The sequence below is a fragment of the Taurulus bubalis genome (assembly GCF_910589615.1).
Source record: "Taurulus bubalis genome assembly, chromosome: 17".
Taxonomy (NCBI): Eukaryota; Metazoa; Chordata; class Actinopteri; order Perciformes; family Cottidae; genus Taurulus; species Taurulus bubalis.
Window position 1 is genome coordinate 5,843,366 of NC_136605.1, and position 27,886 is coordinate 5,871,251.

General features: G+C 44.4%; 1 protein-coding gene across 3 annotated transcripts; it reads left to right on the plus strand.

The window, feature by feature from the left end:
* Positions 1-2,453: 2,453 nt before the first annotated feature.
* Positions 2,454-22,717, plus strand: LOC306749945 (thyroid hormone receptor alpha; the record flags this gene model as incomplete). 3 transcript variants are annotated; one of them, XM_079233304.1, is made up of 8 exons in its annotated part: positions 2,454-2,509; positions 11,891-11,971; positions 13,995-14,109; positions 16,497-16,644; positions 17,656-17,861; positions 19,362-19,511; positions 21,291-21,549; positions 22,467-22,717. In XM_079233304.1, 8 exons carry the CDS (start codon positions 2,454-2,456, stop codon positions 22,715-22,717), a joined length of 1,266 nt encoding a protein of 421 aa, XP_079089430.1. The 3 variants fall into 3 exon arrangements, with proteins under 3 accessions (XP_079089430.1, XP_079089431.1, XP_079089432.1); XM_079233305.1 differs by having other exon boundaries at positions 11,891-11,952; positions 13,988-14,109; XM_079233306.1 differs by having other exon boundaries at positions 11,891-11,952; positions 14,009-14,109.
* Positions 22,718-27,886: the final 5,169 nt, after the last annotated feature.

Here is a 27,886-nt window from a genome sequence, read left to right on the forward strand (position 1 = left end):
GGGGGTTAAAAAACATGTGATGTAGTTTTATTTGTAGATGAAGAGTGGCTGATCTCTCTTTTTCTTTTTCTTTTTATTAGTTATATCATAACGTAGTTGTATTTTTTTTTAAGGATTCCTCTGACACACTAAACCATGACCAGACTAATATTTTAGTTTCTGGCAAGTGTCCACGCTGTTAGCGGATAATCCACTCGGTAGCCTTCGCTCACAGAGACGTGGCACAGTTAATAATGATTAATAACGAGGAGGAGTGCATCGTTTTCATGACTTGCATAATATTACTCATAAAAGCCAGTCCAGTAAGAGACAACGTATTCGGCCTACCGGAGGAAGCTTGTGCCGTTTCCCTTGATTTGATTTGATTTGATTTGATTTGATTTGATTTGAGTAAAAGGACATCAGATCATGCTCAAGTCAGCCAGTCCCAGTCAAGTATCCTCTGTGGTCATGGTATAAAAACAAATACTGATTGGGTTATGGAATTAGCAATTGATTATCAACATTTAAGTGCAGTTTTTTTGCATTTGGCAATTATCACTTGGGAATGTCATCGCTTTTGCAGGCGGGCAATCTCCAGGTCTAAAAAGTGAAGCCAGTCTGGAAGTGCCTTAAATTTGCATTCTCCCTATTGGCCAGCAGGGAGACCATAATTGACCATAAACCAGGGTACGCTTTAGGGCGGGGCTACCTTGTGATTGACAGGATGCCACCACGGCATTGTCCGGTCTGGGAGGTGTCCGTGTTTCCGTTGTAGAACTTGAACCCTTTCACAGTGTGGTTTCAGTTCATGGGAGTTAGTTGGAACATTTTGGTCGCCTAAAAAAATGTCATATTCAGCGTTGGGACCAAAAACTGGGATGGCGAAAAATAGTCCATAGTAGTCCATAATCCAATGGGTGACATTAGCCTGATGGAGCAGAGGATGCCAAAACGTGTTTTATAATTCATCTTGAGGGAGACATGAATGTCTGTAATAAATTGTAAGCATCCATCAGTTGCTTAACCTCAGGATGCTGCCAGCGAAACATTCAGTGTGAAACTTTAAACTATCCATTAGTTGCTGGGAAGTGTTGACCCATCGACTGACCCACCAACAGAGGCCGCCATCCCTAGAGCCTAGCTAGCTGCACTTTTTTTTTGAAGTATCAACTCGCCTCAAAATCTCATTAAAAATGAACATGTATGCATTTTTTTGTGCTCAAAATATCTTCTTGAGATCACGTTGTGGTCCACACAGTGGAAAAACAAGCTTAAAAGCAAAGGTATGCTTGCGTGTATTCAGAGAATAACACTCTCCTTTATTTTCCCTTTTTATATAACCTGAGGCCCAAACATATGTTTAGAATTCAGATAAAACACACGTTCTTCTCTTTTGTCCTTTTTGTTCCCTTTTTAGTGAGCCTGCAAAATTAGAGCATAAACAGGTTTTTATTACCTGTTAAAAATGCATATATAATGTGATGAAACCACTACAGTCTAGCAGAGAAGCTGTAGCTGTGATAACTTTAGCCATAGAGGAGGAATAATTAAAAAAAAACTTGGGCAAAAAAAAAATGGTGGAAAAAATTGTAGAGGGCAAACAAAATTTGTTTCAGAAGACTTGTAAGTAGCTTATGGTAAATGATATTTGCTGGAGTCTGCCTCCTCTAATAGGCGCTGGATTGTAGTGGCGAAGTCCGAAATAAAACATGGAATGAGGAAATTGAGGAATGAGCCGAGACAAAAGGTCTGACCTGTGCAGTGTTGTCCCTTTTTAAAGTTGAAGATGATTGAAGATGATGACGTGTTTCACATTCATGCCTTCCTCCAAATGAATTGTAGCAACTTTTAGTAAACGGAGTACCTGTAAACAGCTTGTTAGACTGTATTTAAAAAGTGGCCGTGGTCATCGTGACGTCGCCCGTTGGTTTGTGCACGTCTTTACGGTCATGCATTTGAAGCAGGAACACTCAAAATATATATTCTCTAACAGCACATCATTGTCAATTCCAGGTCTTACTGGAAAAACTGCGCATACATTGTTAATTTGTGATGTTTCGACACGTGTCAACACATTTCTTATCGCATAAAGTTTCACAATGAAAAGCTTTCCTGTGACGGTGTTTATCTTCTCCAAATTACCACCTTCAGATTTTGAGAAAAATGGTTTTCGAGCAGAAAACAGAAAATGAATTATTGTTCAATCCTTTTTATTTGTTGGAGCAAAGATGCCGACCGTTCCCATGTTTGTCACCGTGTGTCTGTTTCTGACTGTGGCTTCTCCCTCTGCACCTCCAGCTCTCTGACGCTTCCACTGATGTCCCGCCCGCCGTGCTCCGCTCAGCCAACCGCTGCCCAGATTCTCAGATGGCTGTCTGTTGAAGGGGCCGCCGGCGAATGCTGAGCAGGCTGGAGAGGTCGAGGTCCGCCTCATTGTCCTGTGATTGGCTGCCGGACGGGACCGAGGCTACATGGAGCCAATGTCCAACAAGCAGGATAGCAACTCATCAGAGGGAGACGAGAAAGGGTGAGACAGAGTGTGTGTGTGTGTGTGTGTGTGTGTGTGTGTGTGTGTGTGTGTGTGTGTGTGTGTGTGTGTGTGTGTGTGTGTGTGTGTGTGTGTGTGCGCGCGTGCGTGTCATTCATCTTTGATGTAAACTTGAAAGGAAAGCAGAGATTAACAATGGATTGGACTGGAGTGAGGGATGAAAAAATAGATGCAGGCATGGACGGATGGATGTATGCATAGATGGAGGGATGGATGGATGAAGGGGTGGATGGATGAAGGGAGGGATGCATGCATGCATGGATGGATGGAGGGATGGATGGATGAAGGGGTGGATGGAGGGATGGATGAAGAGAAGGAGGGATGCATGGATAGATGGGGAGGAGTGGGTGGATGCATGGATGGACAGACGGATAGATGGATGCAAGCATGGCGGGATGGATGGATGAAGGGAAGGAGGGATGCATGCATGGATGAAGGGGTGGGTGGATGGATGGATGGATCAATACAGTGATGGATGTACGGACAGATGGATCAATAGATGGGTCGCTGTACGGATGGATGGATGGAGGAAGTTCACATCATTTGAATCCTCACAGTGCGGATGCAAGCAAATCCCAGAACAATTGCATGTACTTTTTTTTTAAGGTAGCCCTTTAATCGAAGGGAGGAAAGAAACAGAAGAAACGCTCAATAACAGACGAGCGCTTGTGCAGCGGGAGCTTTATAAATAGATAGAGAAAAGGGCTGGATGGGGGCTTCAGTGTATTTAGTGTATTTTTTGGAGATGTAAGACGGAACACTGTCACGCTGCCATCTGTGCTCTCTCCTTTTCTCCGGCACGTGTAGTCGCACACACACACACACGCATGCACACACACACACACGCTAGCCTCGCCGCTGCATTGAATAAATACACACAAACCGAGTTTAGAGCACAAACACTGAACAAGTTGAACTCCCACTTAAGAAGTAAGGAGACAAAATAATAACATGATAACATAAGAAAAAGATTAAAACTCAACTTAGTATTATGTTGTTTTATTTCATTATACGCTTAGTTTGTTTATTATTATTTTTTTATCTCATTGCATTTTTCATTTTTCATTGCCTTTTATTTCAAGTCTTATCGCTCCATACCGCTGCCAGAGTTCGCCAGTCAGCTCCTGTTAGCTAGAGCGCCGTCGTTGCCCAAAATAGTCTGAGTGAACGGATTGATTAGCTGCTGAGGGCCGTTTCCCCTCATCTACAGTAAAAGTATGTGAACACTGAAAGGTTCGGTCTGAAGATCCACCACAGTCTCACAAAACCCTGAGTTTTGGTGACCCCATTTATGTATTTGTTGTTGCTGTATAGATGTGGAGGTACGAGGCCTCTTGAGGATTCAGTGCGTTCCATTCGCGTCCTCGCGTGGGCAGACGGTGTTTGCATTAATGAATATGTATGCAGATGATGCACATGAAGACGTATCAATCTTTTTCTGCCTGCAGAATGCAGGTAGTGTGTGTGCGTGTGTGTGTGTGTGCGTGTGCGTGTGGTGGATTAGTGGAGTGCAGGGAGTCGGATTAGGAGCAGCTAGAGCAGATGGAGGCACAGAAAGCAGAGAACAACTCAGGACGCCTCGATATGTGACATCAACAGGGGGATTGTCACTTTTGTTTTGGTGCGCATGTGTCTGTGTGTGTGTGTGTGTGTGTGTGTGTGTGTGTGTGTGTGTGTGTATGTGTGTCTGTCTCGCTCTCTTTCAGTGTCATTGAGCACGCACGTGTTCTTGAGAGGGCTGCCTCATGCCCTGTTCCCTCCCCCTCTGTGATTTCTGAGTCACGGAGCGCTACACACACACTCACACTCATGAACACGTTCACACACACAAACGTTGACGCAGAACTTCACACAGCCCGGAGTGGAGGATGCTGAAGTAGAATTGTGTGTGTGTCGGTGTGGAGCCTGTGATTATTTCAGGAGGCAGTCGGCTGAGTTGGAGCGTCTCTGTATTTTAGAATATTAATCAACTGGGTGTTATTTTTTCAGAGCTTGTTTCAAAGTAGGAAGGAATATATTATTTTGGTGCGGGGTGGTTTAATTGATTTATTAATCAAATATTCAACAATGTCCTTCAACAAGCCACAGTCGCTTTGCCTGGTGCGATGTCGGAGTGAAATGGATGCGCTTGGTTCGTTATTCTTTCGGTCATGTTTGGTTTCACGGTGCACAAATTAAAGGAGAACAAATGTGAAAGAAAAGCATGGCTCTGTCGGTGAAATGGACCAATCGGGTTGATCCGCTCCCATTCAAAGGCCATTCTTCCCCCTCCCTCTTACGGAGGCCTTGTCCTCAGGTGACCCCCTCCGTGGTCGCGCATTGAGTTTATCAGCTCAGGCGACGCGAGCGAGCGCAACAACAGCTGTGTATTAAACCTCAAGCCTCTTGGCCGCTTGACCCGCTCTTGTGTCACACGGGCAAATCACGAAGGAGGTGAGAGATTTCTGATGCGGGGCGTGAATAATTCTACGTCGAAGCACATTTGTTGCGGAAATCTTTCGATAATGTTGTTTTCTACCTTTAGCGTAGAAATGAAAAATAAGAAATACGACATGGTGAACAGACGAAGTCTAAAATAATTTGCATGTTTTTATTGATTCAGATTGTTCTGATTTAATAAAACATTGCTGGACTCGTGACGGACACAAAATCTGAAATGAGGCAGTCCTCAGGAAAAACATATGGCGCCTTCCTTACCCACAATGCAACTGGAATGCCGACAGTTCAGTCAGACATTTGTGTTTTATGCTAGTAGCGGCTAACGTAGCCTCAAGGAGCGCTGAGCAGCGGCGGTTACTTCTTTCTAACTCCACACCACCAGATTATTATTCTTTTTTTTTTGTTCATCGTCAAACAAACACTGACTCACATGGGGCAATTTATCGGATTTCACCCGACAGATCATGTGTCACGCAGCTGCAGGCAGATTCTCTCCTATTGAATTTAACGCTAGGATGTAATTTCCTTTCAGCGTGACGGTTGTCCATCACATAGGAGAGATGTGTACTTTTTTATATATATATTTTAACCGAATCAACTTGGTCGGCCATTTTGTTCCCTCTGGTGCTCTTTGTCCTCTCTTCGGGACTCGTTACTTCAAGGAATGCCACGAAGTCACGGGCGGCGCCGGCCCCGGAGTTCACCGTCAGCACCAGCAGTCGTCGGCCTGACAGCCAGACGTAAAGAGATCCGTCGCGCTGCCCGCCGCGTAACCTCTCCCTTCACATCAGTGAGACCGAGCAGGTGGTGGGGGATTACAAGGCCGAGCGTTCCTCCATTAACAGAGGCAGAAAGACAGAGTCAGCGCTTTAATCTCGCCACGAGATCAACCGTGGTTCGGATGACACAGCTGATGAGTGCATCATCTGGGGCAGCTCGGGCCAAATCGAGTCTCCCGGAAGTTCTACAACTGTGTAATGGAGACCTTCCAGCACGGCATCACGGTCTAAAACCACAAGCCCCTCCAGAGGTTCAATGCTGCTGACTTTCTTCCACCCAGTGGATCCACAACATCATGTGAGCCACCACAGTCCACTCCCCCAGCTGGACTGTAGTGAATACATAAATAAAAAGCGATCTTTTGGCTGGCTCTTCTTCTGATTAGACCCTGTTTTATTGACAGAATAAGTAACACACATTTTCTCAAGGATGTTAAAAATGTCCTGGGACCCGAGAAACATCGACCTCTGGCGCATCGGTAATTTCTGTTTGCAAAAGCCCCAGGGGTTGGTTTCCACGAAGAAGACGTTTTGCCACATGGTGAGCTGGCAGAAAGCAATCCGAGCTTCCAGCTTTGTTCGGGTGGAGATCATCCGGGCCAAAGAAGTTCACCTCGTTCCCAGACGATAATAATCCAAACAATGGGACAGCCAGGAGTTGAGGCCAAGCTGGAACGCCAACTTCCACGGCCAAATGTGTGATTTATTTTGTATATACTTCTGAATGATCGAACACTGATAGATACCACTGGCATAACACCGTCTGTGTTTGTTTGTGTAATCATTAGCGCCGATTTAACACCGACGGGTTACAGCCACGCAGAGTGGTGGGTCACTGTGTGGCGTCACTCTCCCGCAGCCAGCTGTTTCCAAGTGTCCATTCTAACGGCACTGGCACTGAACCGCTGCTCGATCACTCGCCATGAGAGCATCTCCCAAACACAGCGTCATCTAGATGTAAAAGAACAAAAATGTCCTCAGCCAGCCAGGCATCTGACAGATCGCTGACTCTGAGGAATTCACCTCTGAAACAAAGTAGTTGTAGGAAAGGAGACGATAAATCCACAGTCAAATATTCACACTTTGAATATAAGTACATGTTTTTTCTCTGACGTTTAAACTAGATATTTATAAGATATTTCAGTGTGAACCAGACATTCATGATCCCCAGAGGATCTACTGTCTGCTGATCCCCTGGCTGCTCTCGTTGAGCCACCATGAAGCTCAGGATGTCTTGAAATATATCGGATGGGTTGCAATGAAATTTGGTTCAGATATTTACGTTCCCCTGAAGATTATTAAATCCAGCTAGCATTGTCTTTGGGAGCATGTTAGCATTTTCACCTGATATCTTACAAAAATAGTCATGACGCATACTGTACATCTCCCTTCTTTCTCTTTTTAACAGCAATGCTGTTCCTTTTTTATATTGATTGCTTCTTATTTTTTATTTATCTTATTTATTCATCTTTTATCTATGTTAAGCTACCGCTAATGAAGCAAAACACCTCCATAACAAATATGGTACACATTTAACATGAAACGCTAGCAGGAAGTCACAAGTTTTTTTTTATTGCGTTATTATATTTTTCTGCAAAAGTGCATTTTTGTTTGCGGCCACGCTCCTGGCAGTTGTTAGAATACTTTTAATTGGAGAGTTTACTGTATTTTATTCGCGGGCTGTGTAGCTTGTGAGCCCTTTTAGTGTTCACACAACAACACTGTTCAAGGTAGCTTTAAAAAACGTCCGTAAACGCGTCTCACGATAACTGGCTGTGATTACACTTGGAGGAAAAAAGAAGTCACAGTGAACTCTAATTCAATTAATGAGATATCAAGCGTCTCCTGTGTCCTCAAAAGACCCCACTCAGCCGTAGTGGAGGGGCCGCACCAGCCTGCCGTTATGTAATCTCGTTAACATCAAAGCGTAAGTGAGTTTGGACGCGGAGAGGACAGGAACCTTTTTTGTTTTGTTGTCGTTTTGTTTCCTCCCTGAGGAAAAAATGAAAAGAATAGAAGGGAGAAAGTGACAGAAGTAAGATTGTAAAAAAAATATATATGTAATAAAACGAAGAGATAGAAGAATAGAGAAAGGACAGGAAGCGATGGAGATGGAGAGCAAGAGCGGTTGTACGAGGTAGATAGACCAGAGCATGAAAAGGTGTGTTGTGATCACACCAGGGGAGGAAATACACATGCAGACAGACAGAGAGACAGACAGACAGAGAGGGCGGGGGTGAGCCGGGGGAGGCTAGGGGAGAGCAACGAGAAGGGAGGGAGTGAACGAGTGAGATGGAGGGGGGATAAACAGAGTAGTCCTTCCTCTCAGCAGCCAGTCTGAGGCGGAGCTCCACTACTGTCTCAGATATCTCAGCTGATAGCAACACTCTACTGTACTTCTCTGGGATGGACTTGAGCGCTCGGGTCACCGGGAGGCATGATTTAAGGACCACCTCCTCCTCTTCCTCCTCTTCCTCCTCCTCCTCAGTGGTTCATGGATCAAGGAAAGCTTCTATTAGCCGTGCACACTCAGGCTTCTGCTTTTGAAGAAGCAGAACTGTTGCAATACGAAACAAACGGAGCCACGCGACCGCACACGTGCACTGACTCAACGCGGCCGTTCAGGAGGCTGAAGCGGTAGAAAAAGAGCCACTGGGCCGACATTCTTCTTCTTCTTCTTCTTCTTCTTCTTCTTCTTCTTCTTCTTCTTCTTCTTCTTCTTCTTCTTCTTCTTCTTCTTCTTCTTCTTCTTCTGGTAGCTCTGCAAACCGGGCAGCATGCACATCTTACAGCCGTACTGCATCAACAGGTTGGTGCGTTTGCACGAATGTATTTGTGACTGTATTACGTGTGTTAGCAGTGGGTGTGTGCGGCCGCTGGCATCCTTATGCTGCAGCGCATGTTTATAGCAGATAACGTGAGGAGTGTGTCTGTGTGTTGAGTTAAGAAAGGCCGGCCTCTGTGTCGGTTTGTGTTGCTGACAAATGCAACAGTAGTACTCACATTGGATTTCCAAAAGTGTATCACATTGGTCTATTTTAATACAAAAATCTTAAAAAAAAGTTTTGTTTTTTTTACTTTTCATGAACAAATTTTGGTTGCGCTTGTGTTTTTTGTTGTTGTAAATCAGATGAGGAAACTCCCTCAAAGTAGTACATTGTGTCCGTTTGGTGAGATTAGTGAAACAGAACGTGACGCCTTACCAGGAGAGTGGGAGGGTCTGTCGCAATCAACTTATGTAAATGTGCCCGTCTATCCTTTCTTTGTATTGTATGGGAGATGATATCCGTTATTAATGCATGTGATTCTATGAACCATGCCAACTTAACACTGACGCTTTTGTTTAAGCCACCGCATCTTCCAGCTGATGCCCTCAGGACGGAGCCTGATTCTGCATTTGTTGCAGCTGTAGTACCATGTGCCCCTCGGTGGTGGTGTTAAAGCCTCCGTTTGTAAGGTTTTAATGAAATGATGATTCAAAGCTTTGTATCAGCATGTATTGCTGTCTGCTACAAAGTCTTTTTTTGTTGCTGCTCCTGGGGTGGCAAAGTTTGACATCTTCAAAGTGAATGCACATTGGCTTTGAAGCTTTACTCAGTGATGTGTTTAACAGTTAACTGTGTTTTAATTTACCTGCGGGGGAACCGGAGGGTCGGTGCTACGCAATCAGCTATGACCGTCGTTATGCGAGCGTAAGCTAGCCAGGTGGGTTCCTGCGCTCGTGCACTAAAATGCACGTGTGATTGGCCCAGGTAAACAAAGAACGGAGACACACGCAGGGAGAATGACTTCATTCTCTGCTCAGATAGACATTACCACACTAAATCAAATAGTTGTTTGCTGCTATGTTGATGCTCCGAATGTCGTATTTTGCTCCATTCAAATAAAAAATGCACAAACAAAAATGTACATAATTGATGTAACGTGTGTGTCTATCTGCACTAACGGGAGCTCCAAACGATAGCATGTCCGGCTAACTAGCTCACCACACACAGTTGTAATCCTGGAAACAGAAAAATTCCACCAGAAATGGTGTTTTCCGGGAACGTTAGCTTAATTAGCGAGCTAAACTCCGCTAGCTACACTTGTCATTTCCCCCAACAAAATCAACCGTTTACGGATCGTAACATGGGGACTGCTTTTGTCAACCGTCTGACTTTAAAGGCCCATTTTGAAGATTGCTATGATTTAAAGTGGTATCACGTTTTTCAAATCGTCCGCCGTCGTCGTAAACTGCCTGCGCTGTGCAAGAACGGAAAGCTTGAGAAGCGAGGGAAAAGGGAGAGAACAGGAGCACTTAAGCTTCTGTTAATTCATCGTTTTAGTTATCCAGGCCCTTATATGCTCGACAAACCCACTGAAAACAAAACATCAGAAAGTTAGCAACCAGCTGGTGAACATAGTGGAGCGGCAGAATAAGAGATTTAGTTGGTGGAGGCCAAAACAAAGCAGATAAGGAATGCAGCTTTTAATTGCGCAGAGCTCATTGTATCACAGTTTTAAAGATGTCTACGTCTTTTAAATGTAGACCGTAGTAGACTTTTTTATTTTACTCACTTTGACACAGCCAGAGATTTATTTTGATTGGCATCTTCTTTGCAGAAATGGACACTCGACCTCCAACGTTTACAGGCCCACCACCATCCGCTGAATTTAATTAATTGCCTCATGTTGTGGAAACACTGAGCACAATGTCAACACTGTCACAAGCTCCATAAACAATTGAATTAATGGAGGCGGAGATGATAATGTGAGTGTTTCTGTTTTGGTAGCACAGCTCACAGTGATCAGAGACTGGAGGAGACAGTTTCCCACCATGTTACTGCCTGGCCATGTGCACAGCAATAGAATTAATAAGTCTGCTCGACCGTGAAGAGCAGCAAGAACAGAGAAAGAGATGTCAGAGGATTTGGGGTTTGAAGAGGAAAGTGGATTTGACAGCCAGAGAGAAACGGAGGGAGGGGAAGAGGAGAGGAGAGCGGTGTTACCTAATACTGCTGGTGGAAGTTTAGAGAGCAGAGGATAACAGAAATTCCTGGGAGGAGAAAACAAAAAAGGAAAATTGAGGGAGCATACGGTAAGAAGTAGGGAGTGGCCAAAGTGTAAGGGACAGAGAAAGAGATTTCACTGAAGAGAGAAGGGAAATGTGGACGGGTGGGCGGAGGAGAGCAAACAGCCCAGACGTGGGGATGGACAGATAAAAGGGAAGGGAGAGAGGACGGTAATCCAAATCTCCTGCTAGGAGCAAAGGCAGACTCCATCCTGTGAGAGTGAGAAAAGAGGAAGGACACAGAAGTAGAGAAGGAGATAGGAGGTGGGAAAGAGATGAGTGAAGGAATATCCATACCCTGGTGTGTGTTGGCGTAGGTAGGATTCAGTCATTATACCGAACAGACACTGAAAGCAAAAGATGTGGTAGGCTTTGAATTACCTCTCTCTTTCTAGATATTTTAATTGGATGTGATTAAAAGTGAAGAAATAGAAAAAGCAACAATTTAGTCACAGGGAAAGAAAAGATCCTACATAGAGAGAAGATGTATTCAGACATGCCTCAGGTCTTGTCTTATCTTCAGCCAAGCAGACTTTAACGAAACATACATGCACACCAGCACACGTCCACTCCATCGTTTCTGTTGTTGTTTATATTGAAAAAAAGGTTGGCTGCCGTTGAACTCGTCCATAAGCGGCCCGTCGCGTACAGCGGGGCAACGACATGGCTTAAATCAGCCGCTGGTCACTAGCATTGTGATGGGTTGAGTGAAAACAACAACAACAAAACGTTAGCTTGTAATTTTGTAGTGAGGAATCGACAGAGAATTATCACCCGACTCTGCAGCTGTGTGTCGCGTTGTAGCTTCTTTTAGCTCGTTGTTTTTGTGGCCAAAATAATCCGTTGATACAGCTTTAAGTGAGTTGCTTTGGCGAGGGATATTGATCGCACACTTTTGTTCTCTGCAATCTGTCATAAATCACAAAAAAACTAAAACAGCAGAGTAGCAAAACATATGTTGATGATTAATGATCCGTTGGAAGATGCTATGAGTTGTACAGTGGAGTGGATTAAGGGTTGATTGTTTTTCTCATTGTAACATTGCTCTCTCCTTTTCTGTCTCCCTCATCCTCTCCCCCTCCCGCCTCCCAGGTGGCCAGATGTGCCGAAGAGGAAGAGTAAGAACAGTCACTGTTCGGTGAAGAGCGTGTCAGGTAAGGAGTTATCCTCTTTGTGTTTCCGTCCCCTCCAAACACCACGCTAATGGGCTCCCTCTGGCTTTCAATGTCGGCCGAGGTGTGACTACTGTGATAATCTCCTCCTCGTCGTTTTGTAGTTCTGTTATTTTCCTTCAGAGGCTTTGTTGGACTCAAATTAGCTCACCTAGGACTCTGAGACCCGAGCTTAATAGATTTGTCTGAGTAGGCTGCTAAGGTAAACAACCAAGTACAGAACTACCAAATTGGGAACTAAAATATATGTGAGTTACAGTTTTAAACTTTATTCAGCACTTATTTTTCCCCATCATTCATGACCAACAACAATATCAAATCTTAATGCTTAATCACGGACCCCAAAAAATACCTCTCATTAAGTTAAAGGACCTATCAGTATTTCCTAACCCTATAAAATTCAGCACTAAACGAATTTACTGAACGTTAAAATGTGACCTTGAGTGTCTCACCCCATCACAAGAGCAAACGAGGCTGTTTCACACATTACTGATGTAAACAAACCTGCCGGCATCAGAAAATATCAATACTTTGATTGATTTGTTGTTTAGTGTGTCGTTTGTCGAAGGTTACAACACAATCACATTTGAATGATGGGGCAATTCTTTTGTTGTTAAACCCATATTGGACTAAAGTACTCATTGACAGGTGGACGTAGTGTTTTCTCTGCTGCTGTACTCGTAGTCTTCATCGTGCCGTCCTGTTTTTATTCTGATCAGCAATCAGCGAAGCAACAGGCATCAGGGCAACAGCATGTGATGCCATCCAGAGACTGTACAGTACAGTTCGACTTGATTTTGACCCCCAAAAAAGTTCTTGTCTTGAAAACTTTGCCTCCAGTATATTTAGCAACGCTCTGGGAATTGCACTTAAAAATGCCCTAAAGAGCCAACTTATGAATGCAAAGGGAAGAAAGGACATATTTATGAAGCAATTTACCCATTTCATGCAGTGATTAGTTTATATTAGGACGAGCAACTCCTGATGATCACTTGATTTATCACATGTGAGCCCTGAGTAGGCACGAGGGTTTACCCTCAGAACATCAGCCAGTTGTTCCTTAATCAGTCATTTGTCGTATGCCTTCACTTAAACAATATGTATTTATATTCCTCTGATTATCTCCAGGAGCAATAACAACAATAAACAACGCACAGTGTCCAACTATTATAAACAGATAGACGATAGGAATAACAGACAATTTTTATTTTATTTCACCTTCCTTCTGTTTGTGTTGTTTTAATTCAGTTCAGACAAAAAAGACAGATTGCAAAGATTACAACAGCAGCCATCAGCACCCCTTAGTCTGAAGACGATAACTTAAAAGGAAGCTGCAAATGGTCCGTTCGCTTCTGAGCAATCGAAGACCCCAACAGACCCGAGATCAAATTGTATCAATATCTTGCATTGTTACGTTTGCGTTTATGTGGATTTTTTACTTTTTATATTTCACTGAGGCCCCAAATTCCACTTTATTCCACTTTATTCCACATCTTTTGAATGTCTAACCCCTCCACTGGAGCGCTCTCAGCGCTTTGGCTTTCAGAAAGCCTCCAAGAATGTGTGTGTTGAGTGAGACACCTGTGATTGGGTGGCTTGGTCTTGTGTGTATCAAGGTGTGTGTGGAGGGAGAACGGTGGCGGTGCTCGGGCATTTCAATGAATGCCTCGATTTGAGGAGAAAGCACTATCTGAGCAACTCCGCCGCAGCTTAGAGGACAGAGATGCATATTGTGAGTAAAAAAGGATTCAACATAAAGCAGCGAATGAAAAGTCAAGATGAAAAGCATATTTCATAACATTCTGGGAGTGAGTCTGTCGACCTCGTCAGCTGGCGTGATGAGACTCCTGGGTACGTTCTATCCTGGATCACAGCCTCTTGGGGCCCCTATGTGCAGAAGCTTCATTGAGGCCCCGGTGATAACACTCAGTCTCTTCCTCCCTCTCCTCCTCATCGCTCTCCCCTTACCTCATCATCTCCACCCTGTCTTCCTCCTCCTCCTCCTCCTCCCCTATAGCTCTTAGTGTCTCTGTTCCAGGGTACATCCCCAGCTACCTGGAGAAGGATGAGCCGTGCGTGGTGTGCGGGGACAAGGCGACCGGCTACCACTACCGCTGCATCACCTGCGAGGGTTGCAAGGTACAGTGCAGCATCTCCCTCTTCCTATATTATCTTTGACTCAGATGAGACTGGAATTGACCGTTCACCAGACCGGCAAGCCGTGATGTCACCTATCGGTTTGTGGGCTACGTTTTTTAAGCCTTGAGTCTGGCATTTTTCACCATCTTGTTTTTGGCCAAGGGACACAAGAGGGTGGAGCTTATCAACCGAATCCTGAACACGACGTAGAGAGGCAATTCAAATGTTCCAATACACTTTCATGAACTGAAGAGCGCACCGATTAAAGGGTTAAAGTTCATGGCCATGGCCAAATTAGATTGTGAAGGCCTTGAGTCAGCTGACTCAAGCTGATGAAAAGTGCCCTTCTGGTTGGAACTATGCTACGTTTCATGTATTGTTGCGTCTTAACTTAATTTTCATGGTTGAATTAACCAATTAAGCGCTTTAACAACAGGCTTTTGTGTTCACTAAAATGTAATTTGTTGGTTTGAACCGACATGTCTTCATCCATCGCTCAAAAGTTTATGACTTATGTACCCTGTCTGTGGCACTCGGCCTCAGGTCCTTTATTATTTAAACAAAGATAAATTGTGAATTTGTAAGGAATACTTTTCAGTCGCGGATGAATACAGCAATAGTTTTGGTTCACAACCCTCTATCTCAACAGATGGCAAGTCTTTGGAAGCTAATTTAACTGCAATATATCAACAAGAGAAAACAGCTGCCTAGAAGTTGGTGAAATATATTTTGGTCTCTAACGTGAAGTTAAGAAGACTAAAGTTTGCAGTTTAAATAATGAGTTTAAACAGTAGAATACCAAATAAGGAATACAGAACTCCAGTGATTAATTACATGTAAGCTTTGCTGTTTATCATCCATAATATCAGGCCTAAAGCAAATTTAACTTTATTTTCCTGTTTTCTTTATGTATTAATTCATACTTATTACACTGTACATCTCTGACTTGACTGGAGGCTTCTTGATTGCAGTAGTCGGTGTCCGCTGGGCCGAGCTTTATTATCCAATTAATGGCATCCCGCTGAGCAGATGGTGCGCAGCCTCTAAAAACGACTTCTCCCGTCCTCGCACAGGAAATGAGGCGCACTGGAATCCTGCTGCGCCGTTAAAAAGAAGAAATTAACTTCAGGGGGTTGACAAACCCATGAGAGTCTTAATGGATTCAGAATCCGGATTATTTCACATGTAGCTTTTCACATAAAAGGAATTTGCACTGGTGCATAACAGAAACATGCTAAGAGGAAATTAAGTTTAAAAAGTATTTAAGTATTAGAAAAATGATATCTGAATCCAAATGAAAGAGGGCAGTTCTTGGAGGTTGTTGGTTGGTGTGCAAAATTGTCCAAGGAATGTGGAAAGGTCCAGAAGATGTGTGTCAATGTAATGCTTATAGACGGATATGAAGACGCTGATGTAACGCGGGGTGTCAGGGCTCAGCACTTCCTTTGAGAAGTGGTTTCCAGGCTGGCTTCTGGTTCTCCATCAGTTGAATCTATTTGCACATTCGTGGGTGATGCTGACAGGTTCGTCAAACTTTAAACCCTTCAGTCAAACAACTTGATCTGCTTCGTCATTGTCTCTAAAACAAATGCCTGTGTGTACGCAAGTAGCAAAGACCAGGAATTGGTTGTCAATGTCAAGTTGTTCTGACAGATGGTCAGTCTCCCACCTGTAGACGCACTCGTCTACCAGAGATGAGTAGCTGACCGATCACTTTAGGAGCTTGCTGGACTGGCGACTGGAGGTGCAGCTGTTGGTCTACAGGGAGAAGAGCAGAGGGGAATCGCTGCTGAGAGTCAGGGACGTGTTTCCTCAGCTTCAACGTCCTAGCCACAGGGCGACCGGTCTGTTGTTGTTAATTCCTCTGGTCCGTGTCTTTGTCTTGTCCTTGTCGGGCAAAATGGTGGAGGTCTTGAATCAGGCCGGTAAGTGGTATGATACAGATATCGATACAAGTATTTATTTCTTGCGATGCAGTTTGTTTTTGTTTGGTTTCAGAAGGATTTTACAAAAAAAGCAGAGCCACTCTTCTTCTTTTTCTCTGCTTGAATGCTCGTCTTTGTAAAGCGGTCCCAGAGTGTGATTCTAATCAAACTGCTCCCAGACTCTCTTGTTCAAAAGCGCTCACTCAGACACGATCAGTCACAGCGCCGCTTCATTACTCGGCAATCAGGTTCCCGCCATGTGACGTGAGCCATTGATTGCACTTGTTTTACGCCGATTAAATGGCAAGAACATTTAATTGGAGGATTCAATTTTGAGGACATGAGGTTACTTATTCCCCTCAATCTCTGAATGCTCTTTTTTTTATAAGTTTCTTCCTTTATTTGAAGGTTCTTCCCTTTTGTCTTTTCTTTGTCTTGCTCCATTTCCTTTGCTCTCTTCAGGGTTTCTTCCGCCGGACCATCCAGAAGAACCTCCATCCAGCTTACTCCTGTAAATATGAAGCCTGCTGCATCATCGATAAGATCACACGCAACCAGTGCCAGCTGTGTCGCTTTAAGAAGTGCATCGCTGTGGGCATGGCCATGGACTGTGAGTTATTATTAGATTACGTATTCTTTTTACTACTAGTATTTCTAAAGAGATCCATGGAGTTAAGATGGACCAAACTATTTTAAAACAGCTGTTTCATCTAAAACATGTTCAACAGCACCTGCTAAACGCATTTCATTGTCATTTTGAGCATGTTAGCAAGTTGACATTAGCATTTAGCAAAAAGATTGATGGAAAAGCAAAGTGCACATAATATACATTCTGCATCACAGTTACGTGTTTTGAGTATTTATTTATCTCTTATCGCTTCTTTTTTATTACTAAGTAATTACTTTTTAACGTATTATTTTAATAAGTAATTATTTCAAAACTGGATTAGAATGTTTTTATATTTTTAAGTTAACAATAATGTTGCTATTTGTGGCCAACTAAGCTCAACAGTTAGACTAAATACAGACAGCTTTTGTTTTATGTTGTTTATAGTAATTCGGCAGTGGACTGCAGCTACACTCTTACATCATGGGTGTGTGTGTGTGTGTGTGTGTGTGTGTGTGTGTGTGTGTGTGCATCTGAGCTCATCAATACTGTCTTTTGAGGGACTGTTCACATCAGAATCGTGTGTTCTGGAGAGAGATGTATAGCTGCATACATTCATGTAGGAACTATTTTAACCGTATTTACGAGCCCCTCCCTAATCACATTTGAGGGGGAGCGGAATAACAGAGAACACACGCACATAATCTAATTTCATGTTGGTTGGATATTAATTTAGCGGCACAGCTGCTCTCGTGGATAAAGGAAATGGAAGTTCCACTCCTCGCGATAATTTGATGAATAACGCTGCAGTTCAATCATGTCACTTAAATTTCACAGCAGCTGGTCCTTTACATTTTTGTACTGTTGGAGTGACCAGAGAAATCACTTTGTACATTGTACAACATTTAGTATTGGATAGCATAAAGATGGGTTCCTTACATTTATATTGTTTCACATATATATATATCTGTTCCTGTTTCACTGCATTAACTCGCTCCTCCCCCCGCCGTTCAGTGGTGTTGGACGATTCGAAGCGCGTGGCCAAGCGGCGTCTGATCGAGGAGAACCGGCAGAAAAGGAAGAGGGAGGAGATGGTGCGGACGTTGCAGACGCGGCCGGAGCCGGACAGCGCAGAGTGGGAGCTCATCAGAATGGCAACGGAGGCCCACCGGCACACCAACGCCCAGGGCTCCAGCTGGAAACAGAAGCGCAAGTTCCTGGTAAGCCTCTGGTTCTGAGCAGACGGAGATGAACGGAAACGTTTCACAAACGAGTCCTCTGCAGTGACGCGTGGGCCACTGAATATTTAAAAGGTTTAACGTCGTGCCGGCCTGTAGCCCCTGTGTTCTTCCAGCAGCAAAAAAGAGTGACAACAAGTATTAAAAAAAGCCCGCCCCCAAATAAATATCAGTTTAAGACTCTATGTTTTTTTAAATATTTTCCCCTCTTTATCTGGCCGCCAAAGCCGTTTCTACGTTCTCTTCAAAGCTACCAGACCCCATTGACAAAAGCAGTCATTTTTCCACACAGGAACGTCAGTTTGTTTGTGTTAAAAATTGAACTTTCCTGAAAGAGGACACTAATGCTTGTGATTCGTTCCAAACTGAACTAAAAGGAAACCCAGTAATTAAAAATCATGTTTATATTGTTTTAAATATAAATTCTTGGTGTGACTTCAGTGAACCCAAACTAACTCTCTAAATCACCAACGTCACACAAGGGACGAACAAACGAACCGATCATGTGTTCCACGAGGTAAAACTACTGTTTTTGTCCACGGAGTCTGGTAAAGATACGGCGTGTGACGAGAGCAACATCATCAACAGTTGCAGCAGCTTGCCCCAAATTTGCGTCGAAAAAAAATCACACTTATTTTCAGTTTCAACCGACATGATGCACATTATTACTAGAGTTGGGTTCAGTGTGACCTCCACCTTCGGAGGATGCCATTATCGAGAGTTAACCTCCAAAAGTCCCCTTGGAAATCATCCAAAAGTTATGACGTCTGCACATCCACGGGTACTTTGCTATAAGCTAATTCTGCACAAGTTGAATGGTGCCAAGCTGCCCAATAGTACACAAGTGAAGGCTTAAATTTGATCTGCAGCCAATTAAAACATCATAACATTTGTACTAGAAACTAAAGCATTGGGATAGAAACCTAAGCAGCAAGCTAAGCCCCTGACCAGCTTTTCTCTCGTGGAATGGCCTCTACTTAATGCATGAAAGCATAACGGAGAAAAAACACACCCACAAAAGTAACGAGTGATGTCACGTTGTCATGAATGGCCATTTAATTCAGGTTACTCTTTAGGACTACAGCATGTAGGCCTCCATCACACTCGCTGAATCTGTCATTCTAATTTGTATTAACTGCTCACAGCATCTGCGCAAAGACAAGTTAACTGTCGAAAAAAAAATAAGGACTTTATGAATCCTTCCTCAAGGTTTGATTATAGACCCTTTTATAGCCGACGTCATCAGAAATATGTGTGCGCATGTTAGCAATGTACGTTTTCACCCGGTGGGAGTTATCAAGCTTTAAACATTGAATTTAAAGTGTTGAACACCATCAAAATGTGTAGTTTTGCTGTGTTTGGTCGTCACAATCGATATCCAGCGGTGGACTCAAAGACAGTTTCCCCGAAGCTGCTTCCTGTCTGTCATAGCTCTCAAGTTCCAAACGGGACGTGCATTCATTGTGGTGTGTTTGCTTCCAGTCGGACGACATCGGCCAGGGTCCCATCGTGCCCTCGTCCGACGAGACGGATAAGGTGGACCTGGAAGCCTTCAGCGAGTTCACCAAGATCATAACCCCGGCCATCACGCGCGTCGTCGACTTTGCCAAGAAATTGCCCATGTTCTCGGAGGTAGGATCAGTGTGTGTGTGTGTGTGTGTGTGTGTGCTAGGGTTCATATCTGTTTCAACAATCAAACATATTTGTTTCGCTACGAGGTGATATTGGAGCAGAACATTCCTTTAACTCATTTGGGTTGTAGTAAGAGCCCATAACATCTAGAGAGTTTGGAGGGTGGCGTTTTATTTAGCTTTTTTTAGCTTTTCCAAAACCAACAGCACATGAGGGAAAGTTGCAGGAATGGATTAAACTGTATATTTATCTGCTTTTCTGTTAAGCTAGCGTTGGAATGTCCGGCTAACTAGCTCACTGCAGCAACGTGACTTTGTGTTCCTTCCAGGCCAAGGAGCACATCGTTAACTACCTCCTCTGGGGCCACATGTTGAGTTTTGAAGCGAAAGGCCTGTTAATTAATAGCAAATCCTCTGCATAGTCTTCCACGACCAGTTAAAGAGGGTCCCAGGGTGTCACTGAATCATCTAACTCCACAAACCAAGAGCAATGCTGTTTCTGCATGACTCGCCAGGGACGTGCACCTCTACCCTCCGCCTTTTTAGCACAAAATCATTAATGTAGCCATCATGAGCATATTTATGAGCCTATTACGGGGTTCTCATTTTGAAGTGCGTCTATATCAAAGGCAGCGGAAAGTAGAAACATTCTACTGTCAATTTTGAAGGAACTTTATTGTAAAAAAAGGGTCTCCAATAAATGATAGACAGTCGTGCTCTAAGTAGGAAAAGATGGCTGTTTCCTCCCCTCCCTCTCTCTCGTTCTCTCTCTGGGTGATGTGATGACTCATCGCTCACTGATATTGCTCTGCTCTCACAGGAAGTGTGTGTGTGTGTGTGTGTGTGTGTGTGTGTGTGTGTGTGTGTGTGTGTGTGTGTGTGTGTGTGTGTGTGTGTGTGTGTGTGTGTGTGTGTGTGTGTGCCTGTGGTTCCACCTTACTGAGTGCAGCCGTCATGTATATTGCAGGGGCTTCCCGGTTGCATAAAGTGTGTCTGGGGGATTTGTTATGAATAGAAGATAACCCTTTTTCCTCTGCAAGGAAGCGAGATAATTAATGTTGGGGGGGTAGGAAAAGCTATTATTCCACAAGGTAGATTTCTATTCTCTTGTTATTGCCTTTCACTGAGGGCTAATTAATGGTACGTTTGCATTTATCTCCCCAATTAGCACAAGAGTCCATGAGTAGAACATAAAGTAAAGTCATTACATTGGACTGCGTTTTGTATTGCTTTAAATTTTCACCTTACATTCACAAGTATTGCAGTAATCATTGTATTACATTTGTTCAAAAATTCAAAAGTTGCAGCATTAATATAGCAGCAAACAACAACTTGCTCTGGAAAGACATAGTGGAGTAATGTTTGTGGACAGTGAAACGAAAACAACAAGCTGAAATATTGGGTCGAGTGCAGCTAGGCTTGCATTAATCTTTTTGGCCACTTGGGGTCAGCAGAAACACAATTTATCCACGGCATTGACATATCATCACCTTAAAAAGTTGTTATGGGCCGACAACAATAGCCGAGTGGTCTACTCCCCTTCATATCTCAGCATCTTTAATAATTGCAAGGTAATTTGAGCAAATAACAAGACAACGCCATTTTAATAACTTTACTAGTTCATTCATTCATTTAAAAAGATGCTTCCGTACTAATCTGGAAAACCTCTGAGGTTAGGTTGAATCTAAAGTTAGCCATAATGTGCTTTACATCTTTGTTCATTTTAAAATAACGGCTCCGTCCACGTCCTTATGACCTCGTATGTTGTCGTGTTTTCCAGCTGCCTTGTGAAGACCAGATCATCCTGCTGAAGGGCTGCTGCATGGAGATCATGTCGCTGCGCGCCGCCGTCCGCTACGACCCGGAGAGCGAGACGCTGACGCTAAACGGCGAGATGGCCGTGAAACGCGAGCAGCTGAAGAACGGCGGGCTGGGCGTGGTGTCGGACGCCATCTTTGATCTGGGAAAGAGCCTGGCTCAGTTCAACCTGGACGACTCGGAGGTGGCTCTGATGCAGACCGTGCTGCTCATGAGCTCAGGTGAGGGATGAGCCGTGACGTTGAATGTTACTGACATAAGATTCAAATCCAGAAGAAAATATATTTCCAGCTGAAATATGTGATCACAAACCTGACCAAAATCTGAAGAAAAAAAACAGATTTAGCAGATTACTCCTGTAAGAATTACCGGGGATTAGAATCACTTTCAGTCTAATCAGGTCCCGGTGGGATCCTTAAGCTGTCGCTGCGGCTCAGGATCAGCGTCGCTGGACCAAATGGATCAGAGCTGCGGATTCACTGGCAGGCTGCTGTCTCGTATTTAGGTCTGTCTTAGTCAACTACATTTACAATCAGTGTTTTACATTTTGCATCAAGGAACACCATCCAGGCATTTCTTTTGAGGAACAGCTAAATAAAATCAGATAGGTTTACATTCACTCTTTTACTGCAAATGATTGTCAGCCAACTCAAACTCAAATAGTCCTTATGACCAAATTAAAATTGCCCAGAAAATATAGAAAGCTTGAGCTGGCAACATTGGAGGAATTAAAGTCAACACTAGATTATGAAAATGATCCAACCAAAAAGATCCCATGCCAGTGTTGCTAACTGTCCAATGAAAGCAGCTGCAGCACGTCCCTACAGGCCTTCCTCCCAAAGCCACTCAACCACACGGCTACAGGCAGCACCCAAGCTGTCAAGGTACGCCCGACTGAACCGGGCGGGTTTGTTACGGTCACCACCAGCCACAGATACCAGATCGTTTTTGTCAGAGCATTGGATTCATTGATCGCTCTCAGGTTGTAAAGAGAATTTCAACAAATACAAGAGAAAATGTTTCTATAATACACACCAGCTTTAACTGAAAAGAAAGTTAAATGTTGCAGAGACATAACCTCTCTCTCTCTCTCTCTCTCTCTCTCTCTCTCTCTCTCCCCCCTCCCTTGTCTCACCAGACCGCTCAGGGCTGACCAGCGTGGAGAAGATCGAGCAGTGCCAGGAGGCCTACCTGCTGGCGTTCGAGCACTACATCAACTCCCGCAAGCACAACATTCCCCACTTCTGGCCCAAGCTGCTGATGAAGGTGACGGACCTGCGCATGATCGGAGCGTGCCACGCCAGCCGCTTCCTCCACATGAAGGTGGAGTGTCCCAACGAACTCTTTCCCCCGCTCTTCCTGGAGGTCTTCGAGGACCAGGACGTGTGACTCGAAGAGCGTCGGGGAAAATAAACTGCAGCCCCCTCTCCCCCAACCCCCGGACCCTCCGCCACCACAAAAGAACCCTGGACACGTTGAAGGAAGTAAATGTTTCGTGGTGGGGCGAGTGGCTGTGGCGGGAATGGAGAAGGAAAAAAAAACTGGATTTTTTTTTTTTCTCTTCTTTTTAGTGTAAACGTGCCCTGTAAACCTTTTTTTAAGTCCCGACCTGCTTCTTTTTTTTTCTTCAAACATCCACCTATGGCACCAGCAAACACACATCATCGACTTCACCGCAGAGAAACACACCGTCGAGGTTTAGGATCCAAACACACTGCCATGAACGTATGTGCGGACATATGCAAACACTAAGCTCACCGGTTAACTCCTCCCTCACCTGACCGGACCAACAGCTGGACAACCTCTACTCAGAACCTCCACTACTACCTACAATCTACAACCTCTACCTTTTTTTTATTAATTTTTTTTAATCTCGTCCTCCGTCCTCTGTGTATCCCATCCCGTCTGCAGAGGCCCTCTGAGCGTTTGTCCGCCTACCTCCCACCTACTGACCTCTCCTACACACAGAGACACAAGATATATATATATACATTTATATATATATATATATATATACGTGCAAGGAGCACCCCCCCAACACTGTTACCTCATCTGTCGTAAAATGTATTTCCACATTATTATGTGGGTAGTGGTCGTCTCAAGAGATGGCATGCAGTCTGCAGTTACTCATATACCTCTCTGCTAGTGTTAGAAGTTACATTGGGAACACTTTGTATGAAGCCTTTATCTCCCGTGAATGTTACATACATATATATATATATATATATATACGACATAAGACATTCTGATGCATTACAGCTGCTGCTGTGTGCATTTTTACGTCTTATGACAGCAGTCGAAGTGTGATTGTTGATAGTTCAGCAATAGTTGTTATGCCGGTTATATACGTTTACGCACCATTATGAACGCTGTCATTCTAACTGAAGCAGCCATAATGGAAATAATAGACTAGAAATCATTGCATTATTGAGCATTTTTCTAAATAAAATGCATTGTCGCTATAGGCTACATAGGAAGTGTTTCCACCACTTTTATTGTACAGTGTCACAAAATATATTTTAAACTTAAGTCATTCAGAGAACATTTTCAAATCACAAGACATGACTTGGAACTGCGTCATGTTACTCATAACACTAAAATACAGAATATTAATATATATATATATATATATATATATATATATATATATATATATTATAGACATATATATTGCTAGAATACCTCTCCAACACATACCTCCTGTTTCCATTACCTCACACACACACACACACTTACACCCAGTTGTTTTTTGATGCGTTACCTCAGTAGTTTGTGTCCCTCATCTCTTCCTAAATAACGAGACGGGGCTGCCCCACAGCTCCATGTGCATCGGAGCCCCGCCCTGCTAATCCCTCCGTGGCCCCGCCTCCTTACCTCACCTCCCGCCGTCTTGTGATGGGTTCAGCGCCGCCACATGGTGGTTGGAGGTGGTGGTGTCACCTGCATCCGTTTCACGTCCCGCCTGAAGCCGACAGATTCTACCTCACCTCTCATCTCAGTGCAGCTGCGTCTGCGGCGCACGTGCACGCGCACGCGCACGAGCACGAGCACTGGGTGCTCAGCCGACAGTGCACAGCAGGTCTTTTTAAAACGGGCCGTGGATCAACATTTGACAGCTGAAAAGGCAGACTTTGCCTTTTTTATTTTTTTTATTTTTACCAGACACCACGAGAATTTGGGAACCTGAAATGACAAAACGAGGACGGGGAGTGGTGAATTTGTGCCGATTGAACTTAAAGGAAACTGTCAGGGGACAACGACAGCTGGAAGCTGGGACTCCAGTGGAAGCCATTTTGGCCCCGTTTGGGTCGGGCCACTGTGGGTGGTGACTGGGAGATGAATAAACAGCAAGTGAGTCAGCAGTATTCGCCCGTGGATATGGCCGCGTCCCGGCCGAGAGGAGGGAAGCGGGACCCCTTGTTCTCCGTACGGCACGTCCCCAGATCCTTCCCTGGCCTTCACAGCGGAAATGGACACCCGGACATTCGGAAGACGTTCTCAAGCGACGGCCCTATCCCCGGAACACGTAACAACAACAGGAATCAAGCACTGCTGAAATAAGCTCCACCAACCATATCCTAACTTGCCATCCACGACGAATAACTATCAGGTTTTTTTCTGTTGCACTAAAACCACAATGTCTGTATCCCTTAGTACCCGAAACCCCTTCCTTGATCTCCTCCCACATGTTTTTCCTCTTCCTGCAGTCTTAACAATAATCTCTTTTATATCTTTCTCACACACACGTGAAAACACACGCGGTCCGTTATCTCACGTCTGGATTACCTGTTGAAGCCAACGAGGACTGCAAACTCAGTGTTACTAATCCACATTGCAGGGTATTCAAATAGAACCGTAAGCAGGGATACACACACACACACAAGCAGCAGCAGCACACACACACACACACAGCAATAGGATGATCATGAAGCAGTACAGTTCCACAGCAGCCGTCTCCAGGCCAGACTGTGTCCGTACCGCACTTTGCTCACCATCACTGTGAATGAAAGCCACGCTGCGACCGGCTCGTGGCCCAGGACAGGGAACCGCCGGCTGAATAACTCTGACCCGTCAATGTGCCTCACAGAGGTCGGTAATACAAATATACAGAAGCATATATTTATAGATAGATGGATATATATATATATGTATAGATGTTACAGTTATAGTGCGTGGCATTAGAGCGACCGGCGCCAGCTCAAATCCGGTCATGAACCCGTCGCGTGGCGGAAGGTGTCGGGAACTCAGTCGACTCGACCGCATGCATTGATGTCCGCGGAAATGATTTGCAGTTGACGTCATATTGCGTTGCGGCGTTTTGTTTGCCTTGTGCTAAACCCTTTAGCCCACTCCTTCTTCTGCATACCTCTGAACCATCTCACTCAGCACAAGAAGTACCGTACGTCCCTCCCGGTACTCCGGGGGGACGAACACGAGATCAGGTTTCCGGTCCACAGAGCTCCGGGAATTGAGATTTGAGCTGGTAGCACACCTACTCTCTCTCTCTCTCTCTCTTTCTCTCTCTCTCGCTCTCTCTCAGCCAAATGATCACTGGAGAAATCCTCCTCCCAGTCCTCTTTACATAAAGAAGAAACACACCAGCACCACAGAGCACACTGCCTTCCGCCACGATCAGTTGCACCAGCATAGCAGAGAGACGGCCCAGTGGTCCGTCCCCGTCCTCCATCCTGTCACCACGTGACGCCATCTCCCCCTCAGACGGCGGGCCGATCCAGTCGGCGCTTTTCGATCGGACTCGCTTCTAGCCGGCCGAATCAAATTTGGGCTCGACCGAGCACTCGAGACGCTCACCCGTGTCAACTTTTACGGCGTCGTCGAAGCTTCTGGAAGTTTCTTTCGTTCTTTTTTCAGGACATAAAAGGAGCATCTAAATAAAAAAAAAAAACTTAACGGATAGATTTGCATCTGCGCGTTTGAACGCGGCCTCGGTGGCGGCCACGCCAACACGACGCCGCTCTGCAAGAGCAGCCGTTCTACATGTACATGTTCCACCTTCCACAGCCGAGCGGCGAAACACAAGCCCCAAAGTCTCCAGTCTTTTCCGCACAGTGACCACAGAATTGTGTTCTCTCTCTCTCTCTCTCTCTCTCTCTCTCTCTCTCGCTCTAACTCTCTCTGAGATTAAAGTTAGGGTCTTCTGTTTTCGTTTACAACAAACGAGCTAAAATGTGAACTTGATGCTAAGCTCTGCTGCTGCAGCGTAGCACAAAACAACCACTCTGAAAGCAGTTTCACTCTCATGCAACCTCTTTTCCACAAGTCAAACTACTTTTACTTACCCAGGGAAACACATCTGTAAGTCATCAACACCCTTTCCCCCCCCCACATCTTTTTCGCGTCCGTCCACCTCCCATTCTAGTTCCCGTTTTTTTTACAACCCCTCTATTTATTTCACTCTGTCCTCTTAGTACGAACCTCCGTCTTCCCTTCCCACACACACAAACACACACACACACTGAAAACCTTCCCCACCTCATACGAGCACTCTTTCGGTGGAGATAGTCGACAATCCCTGCAGGAAAACAAGTCCACATGTGGAATGTAAAATACTGAAAATTGTACGATTAAAGACACGGCGTGGGGTTCCACGCCCATGTTGTTTTTCGATGTTGTCGATGTTGCTTTCGTTGTGCACCAAGTGTTGGTTGTTCTGTTTATTCTAAGGGCGGCCGAGGTCCGAACCTCGACCCTGCGACACACGGCTACTGATGAAGTCCTTCTTCTTTACTACAGTATGTTCACAAGAGACTTGCGGCGCGAGGCCTGAAGCAAGGCATCTAACGCAAGAGATGAAGTGATTTTGTTTTGGATAGTGAGGAAAAAATAGAAGAAGAAAAAAAGCTCCTTTTTATTTCTATGATTATTCTTTAATGTCATTATTAATTTGCATCTGATTTTCTTGGTAAGTGAATGTCTGTCTATGTGTGTCGATGCTTTATTGTGATGAAATGGCTGTATATGCACTTTTCGGACCATCGTCGGTGCAGTGGTAGCTGTAGTGCTCAGATGTCACCACAAGGGGGCCAGGGTTCAAATCACCTTCAGTTCAGCTGAAAGCTCTCTGCATTGATCCTTTAAAGCAGGCTGCGATTCCATTCATTTAGCATTTCAACTTCTCAGTCGCCTTATACTGGTGTTATAATGTTTGATGAATTGTTGATATGCATTCATAATGGCACCGTGAAATTCATTTCAAGGAACTGGCCCGTTGGTCACATTTAGCACCGGAGATAGCTCTGCTATGTGTGTGCTGGCGCTCATTTAGGTGACTCGCGTTATTGAAAGTATAAACGTTTATGGACACAAACCTGCATACAAGTAGAGATAAAAGAATGAGTAACACAGGGACAAAGGGTTATAACAGGGAAATGTATTTGTCTTTTCTCTGGGTCTTTAAATCTAGCTTCTATAAGCTACTAGAGGAGCAACAGCTAACTAGCTAACAGCTAACTAGCTTCTGGGAGACCATAGCAACTTGTACGTAAAAAGAACAAATTACACTCTATCCTGTGGCGTTTGATGTAAGTTAAGACTCCG